This window comes from Salmo trutta, chromosome 29, assembly GCF_901001165.1.
Source record: "Salmo trutta chromosome 29, fSalTru1.1, whole genome shotgun sequence".
NCBI classification, from domain to species: Eukaryota; Metazoa; Chordata; class Actinopteri; order Salmoniformes; family Salmonidae; genus Salmo; species Salmo trutta.
In genome coordinates this window covers 6767126-6781824 of record NC_042985.1, presented here as the reverse complement: position 1 = coordinate 6781824, position 14699 = coordinate 6767126, and the positions used below count along the sequence as shown (strand labels likewise).

The window sequence follows — 14699 nt, the reverse complement described above, 5'->3', positions numbered from 1 at the left end:
GTGCCGGAAGAAAAACTGGGCGGGGTGACCTGGAGAGCTTTTAGGTACCAGAATAGTTATTTTTTTTACCTTTGCATGCATTATTATCGCATTTGCTTACTAGCATAGAACAGTAGAGTAGAGGCGCTTACAGAAGTTGCACACATGGGGACAATTTTTAGTAGCCTATGTTCCCGGAAAAATGTGGCCTTTATGAAACAAGGAACTCAATAATGTCCACAATCACTGACATACATGCGATTTCTTGCCAGCTGCCCATCATTAACAATTGTTGACACCTCAGAACCAATAGCGAAACTTGTTTTTCTTTCCACAGTGCAGTGCATTTCAAATGCTCTTTGCTTGATGCAGAGGGTGCATCTGGAGCGATTGTTGTTGATACTTGTTGGCCCAAATTACCTTGGGTTCGTGGAGATCATTCGCTTTTTAAGCGGGAACCTGTTGCAACCCCCGTTGTGCAGAGACCTGCCGTCCTGCTACTATACAGTCCACAAGGGCACCCTCCACGAGAGGGTTGTATGGATATAAGTGGCGGGCGTTCGAGCTTTGGTGACGGAATAAAGGAATTGTTCATTTTCAGAGCTCTCTGGTGGATATTTTAATGTTCCTACTGGGGCTTTTCAAGCAGGGACAAACATTCTCCGTCCCTGAAGGTGTATATGGCAGCTATTTCAGCGTGTCATGTAGGAATTGATGGTGCCACTCCAGGGGCTCTTCCCTTGATGGTGCGGCATTAAAAGGTGTGCGCTGTCTCAGGACAGTTTCTAAACCTATTGCACCCACTTGGGATTTGACTTTGGTTTTGGATGTGCTGTGTGATGCTCCCTTTGAACCGATGGAGTCTGGATCTGAGGTCCTCTCCTATAAGACCGCCCTGCTCAGGGCTTTGGTTTAGGGTAGGGACGTCCTAAGGATCCCGGATAGCACTGACCATATTTGTGCTACGGCAAGTTGGGCATCAACAAACACTTTTGTGAGGTTTTATCGCTTAGATGTCACTGCCCCACAGTGTAGCCCACAGTCTGCTTATGCCTGGGACAGGGCAGGGTCATTAGGCAGCGTGCAGATTGTGCAATGCCCGGATACCGCAGGTTTTCCTGCCAGGTTTAAACTCTGGGTGGTTTGCTGTGGGCCATTTAATTTGGTGTCCCCTGAGGTCGGCTTGGGACATGGTTTCATGTCCCCATAGCCAGTGGTGGAAAACGTACCCAATTGTCATACTTGAGTAAAAGTATAGATACCTTAATAGAAAGTTACTCAAGTAAAAGTGAAAGTCACCCAGTAAAATACTACTTGAGTAAAATTCTAAAAGGGTTTTGTTTTAAATATACTTAAGTATCAAAAGTAAATGTAATTGCTAAAATACACTTAGGTATCACAAGTAAAAGTATAAATCATTTCAAATTCCTTATATTAAGTAAAGCAGACAGCACCATTTTCTTGTTTTTAAAATTGACGGATCGCTAGGGGCACACTCCAACACTCAGACATTATTTACAAAAGATGCATTTGTGTTTAGTGAGTCCACCAGACCATAGGCAGTAGGGATGACCATGTGTTCTCTTGATAAGTGTGTGAATTTCACAATTTTCATGTTCTGCTAAGCATTCAAAATGTAAAGAGTACCTTGGGTTGTCAGGGAAAATGTATGGAGTAAAAAGTACAATATTTTCTTTAGGAATGTAGTGAAGTAAAAGTAAAGGCTGTCAAAAATATAAATGGTAAAGTAAAGTACAGATACCCCAAAAAACGACTTAAGTAGTACTTTAAAGTATTTTTACTTAAGTACTATACACCCCTGCCCATAGCTGTGTTGTACTGAATTTACAGACTGAAAGGGAGCGTACTGAAAGGGAAACGAGGTGCAATACCTGTTCGACCCCACGTCGCCCAGTCTTGGGCTCGGTGAAGAGTGGTACTGAATTGAAGGAATTCATCCGTTTATCGCCTCTGGAAGGCGGGGCTTCCGGTGAGGCACGGTGTTCATTGGCCTTGTCAGGCGTGATACAAATTTTCTTCGGCAGAGGCCGATAGCGGGCAAAGTCCCAATTGCTCATAAAGTCATTTCTCTCTGGCCTACATTTCTGCAATGGATAACTAATGCAGTGCTTCCAGTATTCTAATGATAACTCTATGTGGTAGAATGTTACATGAACAGTAGTTACACAGAACATTTCTGTAGTTTTACAGAGGATTTAAGTTAATTCACCAACACAGCAGTTTATTTTCACATCATGTATTTTTATGTTTTAGATCAGCAACAAAGCCAGTGGCTGTTACAACCAAATTGATGAGCTCCAACATCATTGTTGATGCCATCATTGTCGGAAAGGTAGAGAACAATGTGCTGCGTGGAATCAGCAATGCAACAGGTATGATCTTCCTATGTGATTATGTTATGAATCAGCAATGCAACAGGTATGAGCTCTAAGGTGATTCTGTTATACAGTTGAAGTCGTAAGTTTACATGCACTTAGGTTGGAGTCATTAAAACTCGTTTTTCAACCACTCCACAAATGTCTTGTTAACAAACTATAGTTTTGGCAAGTCGGTTAGGACATCTACTTCATGCATGACACAAGTAATTTTTCCAACAATTGTTTACAGACAGGTTATTTCACTTATAATTCACTGTATAACAATTCCAGTGGGTCAGAAGTTTACATACACTAAGTTGACTGTGCCTTTAAACAGCTTGGAAAATTCCAGAAAATTATGTAATGGCTTTAGAAGCTTCTGATAGGCTAATTGACATCATTTGAGTCAATTGGAGGTGTACCTGTGGATGTATTTCATGGCCTACCTTCAAACTCAGTGCCTCTTTGCTTGACATCATGGGAAAATCAAAAGAAGTCAGCCAAGACCCCAGAAAAGAAATTGTAGACCTCCACAAGTTTGGTTCATCCTTGGGAGCAATTTCCAAACGCCTGAAAGTACCACGTTCATCTGTACAAACAACAGTATGGGACCACGCAGCCGTCATACCTCTCAGAAAGGAGACGTGTTCTGTCTCCTACAGATGAACGTACTTTGGTGCGAAAAGTGCAAATCAATCCCAGAACAACAGCAAAAGACCTTGTGAAGATGCTGGAGGAAACAGGTACAAAAGTATCTATATCCACAGTAAAACGAGTCCTATATCGACATAACCTGAAAGGCCGCTCAGCAAGGGAGAAGCCACTGCTCCAAAACTGCCATAAAAAAGCCAGACTACGATTTGCAACTGCACAAGCGGACAAAGTTTGTACTTTTTTGAGAAATATCCTCTCGTATGATGAAACAAAAATAACGAAAAAACGATGGCCATAATGACCATCGTTCTGTTTGGAGGAAAAAGGAGGAGGCTTGCAAGCCGAAGAACACCATCCCAACCATGAAGCACGGGGGTGGCAGCATCATGTTGTGGGGGTGCTTTGCTGCAGGAGGGACTGGTACTTCCCAAAATAGATGGCATCATGAGGAAGAAAAATTATGTGGATATATTGAAGCAACATCTCAAGACATCAGTCAGGAAGTTAAAGCTTGGTCACAAATGGATCTTCCAAATGGACAATGACCCCAAGCATACTTCCAAAGTTGTTGCAAAATGGCTTAAGGACAACAAAGTCAAGGTATTGGAGTGGCCATCACAAAGCCCTGACCTCAATCCTATAGAACATTTGTGGGCAGAACTGAAAAGGCGTGTGGGTGCAAGGAGGCCTACAAACCTGACTCGTCAGGAGGAATGGGCCAAAATTCACCCAACTTATTGTGGGAAGCTTGTGGAAGGCTACCTGAAACGTTTGACCCAAGTTAAACAACTTACACTCAATTAGTAATTGCCTTTATGTAAACTTCTGACCCACTGGGAATGTGATGAAAGAAATAAAAGCTGAAATAAATCAATCTTTCTACTATTATTCTGACATTTTACATTCTTAAAATAAAGTGGTGATCCTAACTGACCTAAGACAGGGAATTTTTAGTAGGATTAAATGTCAGGAATTGTGAAAAGCTGAGTTTAAATGTATTTGGCTAAGGTGTATGTAAACTTCCGACTTCAACTGTTTATAGCCAACATTGTTCTTTCAGTAATTAACTAGTCCCATATATATACTGCAAAATATATATAAACGCAACATGCAACAATTTCAAAGGTTTTACTGAGTTTCAGTTCATATAAGGAAATCAGTAAATTGCAATAAATAAATTAGGCCCTAATCTATGAATTTCACATGGCTGGGAATACAGAGATGCATTTGTTGGTCACAGATACCCTAAAAAAAGGTAGGGGCGTGGATATGAGAGCCAGTCAGTATCTGGTGTGATCACCATTTGCCTCATGCGGCGGACACATCTCCTTCGCTTAGAGTTCATCAGGCTGTTGATTGTGGCCTGTTGAATGTTGTCCCACTCCTCTTCAATGGCTGTGCGAAGTTGGTGGATATTTGCGGGAATTATAATACGCTGTCATACACATTGATCCAGAGCATCCCAAACTTGCTCAACCCCTGAGGGACCCCTGTGTTGAGGATCAGATGTGTTGTTGCCTATTCTTTTGCCTATTCTTACCACCTGGGAGTACACGTCCTGGTAATCCGTCTGCGGCCTTATGAATTTGGAACTGTTTAAATGTCTTACTCCCATCGGCTACGTCGAGCATGATGACACAGTCGTCCGGAACAGCTGGTGCTCTCATGCATGCTTCAGTGTTGCTTGCCTCGAAGCGCGCATAGAAGTAATTTAGCTCGTCTGTTGGCTTGTGTCACTGGGCAGCTCGCGGCTGGGCTTCCCTTTGTCGTCTGTAATAGTTTGCAAGCCCTGCCATATCCGACGAGCATCAGAGCAGGTGTAGTAGGATTCAATCTTATTCCTGTATTTACGAGTTGCCTGTTTGATGGTTCATCTGAAGGCATAGCTTGATTTCTTATAAAAATCTGGGTTAGAGTCCCGCTCCTTGAAAGCGGCGGCTCTACTACCCTTTAGCTCAGTGCAGATGTTACCTGTAATCCATGGCTTCTGATTTGGGTATGTACGTACAATCACTGTGGGGACAACATCATCGATGCACTTATTGATGAAGCCGGTGACTGATGTGGTATACTCCTCAATGCCATCGGATGAGTCCCGGAACATATTCCAGTCTGTAGCTTAGCATCTGCGTCATCTTACCACTTCTGTATTGAGCGAGTCACTGGTACTTCCTGCTTTAGGTTTTGCTTGTAAGCATGAATCAGGAGGATAGAATTATGGTCATATTTGCCAAATGGAGGGTGACGGAGAGATTTGTACACGTCTCTGTGTGGAGTAAAGGTGGTCTAGAGTTTTTTTCCCCTCTTGTTGCACATGTAACTTACTGGTAGAAATGAGGTAAAACAGATTTAAGTTTCCCTGCATTAAAGTCCCCGGCCACTAGGAGCGCTGCCTCTGGATGAGCATTTTCTTGTTTGCTTATGGCTTTATACAGCTTGTTGAGTGCAGTCTTAGTGCCAGCATCCGTTTGTGGTGGTAAATGGACAGCTATGAAAAATATAAATAAACTCTCTTGGTAAATAGTGTGGTCTACAGCTTATCATGAGATACTCTACCTCAGGCGAGCAAAACCTTGAGACTTCTTTAATATTTGATTTTGTACACCAGCTGTTATTGACAAATAGACACAGACCGCCACCCCTTGTCGTACCGGCAGCTGTTCTGTCTTGCCAATGCACGGAAAACCCAGCCAACTGTATATTATCCATGTCGTTGTTCAACTACGACTCTGTGAAACATAAGATATTACAGTTTTTAATGTCCTGTTGGTAGGATAGTCTTGAACGGAGCTCATCCAGTTTATTCTCCAATGATTGCACATTGGCCATGAAACATGGGACCAACACTTCACATGTTGCGTTTATATACTGCTCAAAAAAATAAAGGGAACACTTAAACAACACAATATAACTCCAAGTCAATCACACTTCTGTGAAATCAAACTGTCCACTTAGGAAGCAACACTGATTGACAATAAATGTCACATGCTGTTGTGCAAATGGAATAGACAATAGGTGGAAATTATAGGCAATTAGCAAGACACCCCCAATAAAGGAGTGGTTCTGCAGGTGGTGACCACTTCTCAGTTCCTATGCTTCCTGGCTGATGTTTTGGTCACTTTTGAATGCTGGCGGTGCTTTCACTCTAGTGGTAGCATGAGACGGAGTCTACAACCCACACAAGTGGCTCAGGTAGTGCAGCTCATCCAGGATGGCACATCAATGCGAGCTGTGGCAAGAAGGTTTGCTGTGTCTGTCAGCGTAGTGTCCAGAGCATGGAGGCGCTACCAGGAGACAGGCCAGTACATCAGACCTGGAGGAGGCCGTAGGAGGGCAACAACCCAGCAGCAGGACCGCTACCTCCGCCTTTGTGCAAGGAGGAGCAGGAGGAGCACTGCCAGACCCCTGCAAAATGACCTCCAGCAGGCCACAAATGTGCATGTGTCTGCTCAAACGGTCAGAAACAGACTCCATGAGGGTGGTATGAGGGCCCGACGTCCACAGGTGGGGGTTGTGCTTACAGCCCAACACCGTGCAGGATGTTTGGCATTTGCCAGAGAACACCAAGATTGGCAAATTCGCCACTGAGCACATGTGACAGACGTGACAGAGTCTGGAGACGCCGTGGAGAACGTTCTGCTGCCTGCAACATCCTCCAGCATGACCGGTTTGGTGGTGGGTCAGTCATGGTGTGGGGTGGCATTTCTTTGGGGGGCCATATATATATATATATTTGGGGGGCCTCCATGTGCTCGCCAGAGGTAGCCTGACTGCCATTAGGTACCGAGATGAGATCCTCAGACCCCTTGTGAGACCATATGCTGGTGCGGTTGGCCCTGGGTTCCTCCTAATGCAAGACAATGCTAGACCTCATGTGGCTGGAGTGTGTCAGCAGTTCCTGCAAGAGGAAGGCATTGATGCTATGGACTGGCCGGCCTGTTCCCCAGACCTGAATCCAATTGAGCACATCTGGGACATCATGTCTCGCTCCATCCACCAACGCCACGTTGCACCACAGACTGTCCAGGAGTTGGCGGATGCTTTAGTCCAGGTCTGGGAGGAGATCCCTCAGGAGACCATCCGCCACCTCATCAGGAGCATGACCAGGCGTTGTAGGGAGGTCATACAGGCACGTGGAGGCCACACACACTACTGAGCCTCATTTTGACTTGTTTTAAGGACATTACATCAAAGTTGGATCAGCCTGTAGTGTGGTTTTCCACTTTCATTTTGAGTGTGACTCCAAATCCAGACCTCCATGGGTTGATAAATTGGATTTCCATTGATTATTTTTGTGTGATTTTGTTGTCAGCACATTCAACTACGTAAAGAAAAAAGTATTTAATAACATTATTTAATTCATTCAGATCTAGGATGTGTTGTTTTAGTGTTCCCTTTATATTTATGAGCAGTATATATTTGTATTTCTGTTCAGTGTATAAATCACTAATATCAATCACTCTGAGGTGGTTATTGTGTGTCTTTATTTTTGTATTTGTGTCCGGTGTAAGAATAAGAATAGTGTACTGAATACGCTCTATCCATGTCTACTTGTAGGAGGTTGTTGTTTCAAACCAAAGACGAGTAAAGCTGGTCTGAAACTCTTTGAAATGGAAACCGTTCTGTCTTTGGAGATGAGGAAGCCGAAGCAGAAAATCAACCCATCCTTAATTAAGAGTGAGGTATGATCTATCACAGTTGTTAAAATAGTATGTATGTTCCCATGTCTGACTTACTGTCTGACTTAAATTAGTGAGTCATTTATTTGCATTGGTAAGGAAGACCTAAACACTGATCAAAATTTGATTCAACTGATTATTTATTACAATGTTCTTTGATTCCTTTTAAAGATCGGTCTAGTTGCTCTCTTTGCTAACCGTGGCTATGATGAGAAACCAGAGGTTGCTCTTCCAAGTGGATTAAATAATAAAGTGACTGGGACAGAGAAGTAAGTTATGCTCCTCAAGGAGAAATTTGTAATGCCAAACTATTTTTGATTCAATGCAAATGTTATGCCAGAGAATAGAGTAATATAAACATGAATACATAATCAGGTAATTTAGCTATGAAGTCCCTTATATAATTTTTCAAAATCACTCACAACCTGCTGGCAAATATTGTGTAGTAACCACACTAATGTCAAGTGACATTGAGGTTATTGTGCAAGAAAATAACATTTAGGTAATTTGGTGCTTTAATTTAGCCATGGTATCTCTAAAATAAAACGAATATGTCACAAAATAGTGCATTGAAAAAGAAGATCCAGGAATCCAAGAGCGGACGCTTTTTGGAGAAGGACAAACGCCTTCTGGAAGAGCTGAAGAGCCTGCACTGTGACCCACATCCATTCTGCACTGTTTTGCCTTCAGAGTCAGACTTCAGTAAGACTTCAGTTTGTTTCACCCAATTGGCGATTGTAACAATGGTTTGATGTTTCATGGGATGTCTCATGAGATGTTACTTTGAGAAATTTGAAATTAATATTGCTTCTACAAACTGTAATATCCCATCCAGAAGACTGGTTTATTATTTTTTATTAATTTGCATAATATTGTCTCAAACAGTCAACCCCTGTGTCTGATTCCATCCCTTTTCAGCGTTTTGGAAGATTCTCATGCAAGGCCCTCCTGAAACACCTTATGAGGATGGAGTCTTTGAGCTGTACTGTCAGTTTGGAGCTGACTACCCCGTCAAACCTCCACTTGTGCGCTTTGTCACACCTGTATCCTTCTACACAATTAAAAATGCATTTGTCATATGCTTTGTAAATAACAAGTGTAGACTAACAGTGAAATTCTTACTTACGGGTCCTTTTCCAACATTGCAGAGTTAAAGATAAAGAAAAGCGTTTTAAATCATGACACAAGGAATAAATTCACAGTGAATAACAATAACGAGTAATAGTAGCATGGCTTTATACAGGGAGTACAAGAATCGAGTTGGATGTTCAGGGTTACGAGATAATGGATGTAGCTATGTACATATAAGTAGGGGTAAAGTGACTAGGCAACGTGATAGATAATAGACTGTAGCAGCAGCGCGTGTGTGTGGTGTCAGTATGCATGTGTGAGTGTGGGTGGGTGGGTAGAGTTTAGTATGTGTGCTTAGAGGGAGTCCATAATAAGCGTACAGGCTTAGGCCATTACATTGTCAATGATTAAAGGAGTAGACTTGAACAATTTAGACATATTATTGTATTATCTTCAGGATGGGATTTAGGGTATTGGCTATTCAGACTAGTTACTACTGTGTCACAAGTAAGCTTCTCTAAGGCAGTGGAATATTTATGCGTGTGAAAGTAATAATTTTGCAACCCCATCATATACATTTTATGCTTTCATATTCATAACATGAAAAAATCCTTATTTGTGATGTAAGGTGTACCACTGCAACGTAAACAGTGTGGGCCGCATCTGCCACAACATATTTGACCGCAGCTACAACGCTCACATAACCATGAGAGAGATCTTGGATGCTGTATATGGACTGCTCATCGTTCCTGAACCCCAAGATCCACTGGACAGGTTGACTATTAGTTGAATTATTTTATATGATTCATGAATAAAATACAATACAGATTAGAAAGGTGAGAGTTAACCAAATAGTGTATATCTAATATTTTGAATTGATATGCCTAGATGAATATTATTTTCATAAAATGTTATTTTAAAAGTATTTTGGCAGAGGAATACATGACCAGCAGAGAAAAGTATGAAGAAGAGGCCAAGAAAAACACAGAGGAAGTTGCAGGCCATTCATTGGATGACATGGAGAAGGTGAATGCACGTATTTTTGTCTCTGTAAAGGAGTAGGGCAGTCCCACTCCTTGTGCATTTTATTGTTTTTGTATTGAACAGGTAGGACAGTAGTGAAAAGTTAGAAAATGGATGAGAGAGGTGTGAGTCAGAAGGGTGCTGGGTCAGTTTCGAACCCATGGCGACTGGTATGTGTGCGGCGCTAACCGCTAGACTACACAGTCCACAAGTTACTTATTTTTTAAAAGCTATATATTTTTTTCATATACATCATATGAAAAAAATATATAGCTTTTAAAAAATAAGTAACTTGTTATGTTTATTATCGACCGCATAATAAAATTTGCCAACATTTGAGGTGAAAAAATGGCAATTAAGCCTCAAGAATATATTAGGGTAGAAGTGACCAGTGTGGTATTTGATTGACACATTGGTGCATATGGACTTCAAATTATAAGAAGAGGCGTCCAGAGAATTCCATGAATTATAAAAGTAGAATAAATTTGATTAAAAGTGTGGCTAAATTAAATGGCAGTTTATTTAATTTTATGCTGTATTTATTTACATTTACATTCGAGTCATTTAGCATTTATCAAATCAGTTGCCATTTAATCAGGTTTATGGTGCAGGTTTATCAAATTCTATATTTGTTTGAACAGCAAGCAGTTTTGTCACAGTCTATTCAGGGTTAGATAATCATTCCTTTCTTAATTTACAGAATTTGCTGGGTGAAGAGTTGACTGAGAACTTTATTCCTCAATATCTGATTTGTCCACTTACCAACAAGATTTTTGTTGATCCAGTGATAACCAAATATGGAACAATCTATGAGCGAAAGGAGATTGATAAGCATCTGAAAAAGTAAGTTTGTTACAGCTGGATTATGAATATCGATTTGGATTATGAATGAATTGTCAATCTCTAAGCAGTTTCCTTATTATTTGGCTGGTCAGTCAAGGTGTTATGATACACTGTTCAAGTAATATGCTCAGATAATCCCTACCATTGTGTCGCTGAGTGGTCGAAGTGCTTCTGCAAATGTACATTTTTCCTGGGGTATTGTCAGTCATAATGCAAGTAACCTAATTTATCTTCCTCTATCTCCCCTGAATGCCTCTGTCAATCCGACAGCTATTGTCAGCAGTAATCATGCACCTATGAACCTGAGTTAAACCTGTTAGCGTTAGATGGTTTACCCTAGTAGGAAGCCATCTGTGAGCAGTTCACCCTGCAATATCAGCTCAAATGTAAATATCACTGTCATGTCTACCTCTAAGCCTACCAGTAAAGCAACAAAAACAATCAGAAAAGTGCAAAAAGTAGCACACATTAACACATGTACCCTAAGAAACAAGGTTAATGGAAACAATAACTTGCTTGCAAAAGATAACATTAAAATACTGGCTATTTTTGAAACTCAATTAGTTAATTAATTTAATGATACTGTGGAAGCTTTAAATGGTTATAACATCTACAGAAGAGACAATTCATCTGCAGGTACGCCATGTCCATGCCTCATACAACACTCTGGAAGTAGTCTCCTGCTTGGTATTTTGTGCATTGAGTTGCTTACTGATAGAGTGATAAACATTGTTATTTTTAGTATTACATTGTTATTGATAACTGCATTATTGGGTTTATCTTGTAAGAAAGGCATTTCACTTTGCTTGTGCATGTGACATTAAAACTTGAAACTGAAACTTTAAACATGCATATCCTACATTAATGAGGGCAAACTGTATAATATTACTATTAATCAGATTTTTTAAAATGAAAATATCCCACTCTCTTCCCCTACTACAGGAAATCGATTGGGACTGATCCAAAAACAAATCAACAGCTTGGAGCAACTGACCTCAAGCCATGCCCAGACATGAAAAGAATGGTCAAGGACCATCGCAAAAAGCAAATTAAGGAGACAAGTGTTTAAAACAAAAAGTAGGAGCCAAAATGGGTCTTCCCGCTATATCCATTGAAACATGTTAATGATGGTGAGGGAAGTGATACCCATTGGGTTATTGAAGTATGATTAAATTGAAATGTGATTGATTGATCTTTGTACTGACATTTTCTAGAACGCCTTAATTTTCTTGGGGGTTTGTATCTACTCACTTCAGGTGTAGCTAGCTAAGATCTATATCCTTGGTAATTTCTTGTTAATGCTGTGATATGTAACTCAGGGCTCTCCAATTCTGTTTTTGGAACGCTACTGTCCTGTAGGTTTTCGCTCCAACCCTAATCTAGCGCACCTGATTCTAATAATTAAATGGTTGATAAGCTGGACCAGGTTAGTTACAACTGAGGTTGGAGTGAATACCTACAGGAGGGTAGCTCTCCAGGAACATGTTTGGAGTTAACTTACAGGAGGGTTGGAGACCCCTGAATTGTAATTTTTCCAGCGACCTGACCAAATGCAAATAAAAATGTTAGTTTTTTGTCATGCTCATCGAAAGCAAGTCGAAGTGGTAGATCTGTTCTATGTGTGCTAGTTCTATGCTTCCCGTTCTTAAGCTTAGTTTTTGCTGTTTTACTTTTGGTTTTGTACACCAGCTTCAAACAGCTGAAAATACAATATTTTTGGTTCTGGAAAATATATTTCACAGCCGTTTAGATGGTATAATGAATCTCTACACAATGACTGCATGTTTTGTCTCAAACTGAAATTAGGCAAACTATTAGCAACCAGGAAATGGCAGAGCGATTTCTGCATATTGCACATTTAAGCTGTTATTAATCAGTATAATTTTTTTATGTTAAAGTTTGTTTTGTGTCACAGTTGTAGGTAATGTGTTGTGATAATCTGATATCTAGGAGATTCCCAATATCTTGATGTAGTGATGTGGTTTACTTTTATATGCTGTTTAGCAAATTCAATGAAGTGTTAGATTAATCGAGGGTTTTCGCCATTTTCAATATTAGTTGATTATTAAGTATGCTTTTCTTATAAGCCAGGGTATGTACATTTTGATTGATTGATCAGTTATCAATTCCATTAACAATATGCACTGCCAGGCAGTTGAAGTTGTATGTCAACTTTGCCACTCAGTACCTTGACTAGGGCCTAGATTCAATCAGATCAAGCATTAACGGGCGATAGCCCACACGGGATGTTTTGGTGGTGTCAGAAGTGGAACTGCATTTGAGCTGTCATATCGGTGTACAGCTGCTCTTGTGATCATTGCCACACCCATCCCACTAACTTTAGAAGTTCTGAACGACAAAGTGTAGGTTATATAGAAATAATTATGCTCAAATAAAAAATCATGAAAGTAAATAATGAGGATTTCTATCAGCCTAAAAACAAGGTGTAGATTACATCTCAACAAGGCTGCATGGGATTTATTTTAATGCGACTCCGTGCAGCCTTTGGCAATGTCCACTTCATGTATAATGTTCCACCTTTGACACAATCAAAACATCAGCTATGTGGATATCTTCTCAGGCGGATCTGATTTAATCAGGCCCTAAGGCTGCCACGGTTTAGTGCAATGACTCTCAACCTTTTTTTGGTTACTGAACCCCAATCACATTTTGTTCTGTCCTCTTATGCAACTGAGCGTCAGTCTTGTCTTCCTAAGTATCCCCTGTAGATATATATGGCAGGTGCCCCACAGGTTGAGAACCACTGGTGTCGTGCAGCACTTAAGATGATTTGATGTTTTTGAACGTTTTGCCGCTTGGTGGCGCTGTGTAGCAACTACAATATATCACTTCATGGCCATTTATCTTAGTTGTCTGTTAACACGTGGGACAATCAATCACTCCTTGTTGTGAAAGAAAAACTATAATGCAACTGAAGAGATCATTAAAGAAATTACACGTTCTTACCTTTGGTGTCTTAATGAAAGGAGAGGCATATATACATTTTTATCACAGTTGTACATGTGTGTGTGTTCCTAATCCTAGACAAGTGTTGAGACCCTTGTACATGCTCTCACTACAATTTTATGAGGTGTTGAAAAACTGTTCACACCAGGATGGGTTCATTTAGAATTCACAATGAAGATATTAAATTATATACTGTTAATGAAGATATTAAATTATATACTGTGAATAAAGGTGATTTAGTGGGAGACAAAGTGGGAGAAGGCTCTGAATGATCATAGAAAATTAGCACATTTTGGGGACAGTTCCACCACCTATCCAGATCTAACTCTGAATATTTTATGTTTCTGGGGGGAAGAGCAGTAGAACCTTGGCTATAGGTGAGAGGTCAAACACCAGGTGGTGCTTCTCTGGTAAAGACCAAGTATTTGATGTGTGGTGTATCAGTGTGTGTGTGGTCAGTAATGGAGAGACTGAATGACCGTTACAGTCTGGTGGTGGTCACGATTGATAACAGCTGCTGCTGTGGCTGTGCCACACAGAAACACTGTCTGAACGGTCACTATATACCTCTATACCCTATACTGAAAATACACATTTCAGTTAAATACATTCAGTTGGACAACTGACTAGGTATCCCCCTTTTCCTTTATACCCTATACCCATGGATTGATTTGGGTTTGTGTTTTTTGTGTGCATATTATTTATGGGTTTTCCTGTGATGGTTCTATCAACATGGTTATATTAACCACTCAGTGTACACATGGCTACCCTGAAAGGAGGACAGTAGGTCTAACATACTAAACATAAACTAATTTATCTAAGCACATATACTTGTATTACTAAAAAGGAACTCCTGCCCACTGGAACTGTGGTTTCTCCACTAAACTCGACTCAACACAGAGCCAATGTTACAGTCTGTCAGATCCTGATGACAGACGTCAATGAGCTTGGGATCAACTGAAATGAAGCTGTTGCATGGAGTACAGAGTCTGCAGGACCGTGTGAATGACTTCTCTTTCATTCACGGATCATTTTCATTCTCCATGCGTCATGGTTAGGTGCGCACACATCCAAACTACTCGTTTTTCCATTGCTTTCAATGAAC

The 14699-nt window shown here is 40.6% G+C and overlaps 1 protein-coding gene across 2 annotated transcripts in view; it reads left to right on the top strand.

The window, feature by feature from the left end:
• Positions 1 to 12222, top strand: part of LOC115166826 (uncharacterized) — a 56486-nt gene extending 44264 nt beyond the window's left edge. The window contains exons 6-14 of one of the 2 annotated variants that reach the window (XM_029720691.1): positions 2254 to 2372; positions 7569 to 7693; positions 7862 to 7959; positions 8256 to 8392; positions 8609 to 8733; positions 9390 to 9535; positions 9685 to 9787; positions 10485 to 10627; positions 11570 to 12222. In XM_029720691.1, the coding sequence (XP_029576551.1) occupies positions 2254 to 2372; positions 7569 to 7693; positions 7862 to 7959; positions 8256 to 8392; positions 8609 to 8733; positions 9390 to 9535; positions 9685 to 9787; positions 10485 to 10627; positions 11570 to 11696 (1123 nt within the window). In that variant the 3' untranslated portion in view covers positions 11697 to 12222. The remainder of the gene's footprint in view (positions 1 to 2253; positions 2373 to 7568; positions 7694 to 7861; positions 7960 to 8255; positions 8393 to 8608; positions 8734 to 9389; positions 9536 to 9684; positions 9788 to 10484; positions 10628 to 11569) is intronic. The other variant, XM_029720692.1, reaches the window with a different exon arrangement.
• The last annotated feature ends 2477 nt before the right edge of the window (positions 12223 to 14699 follow it).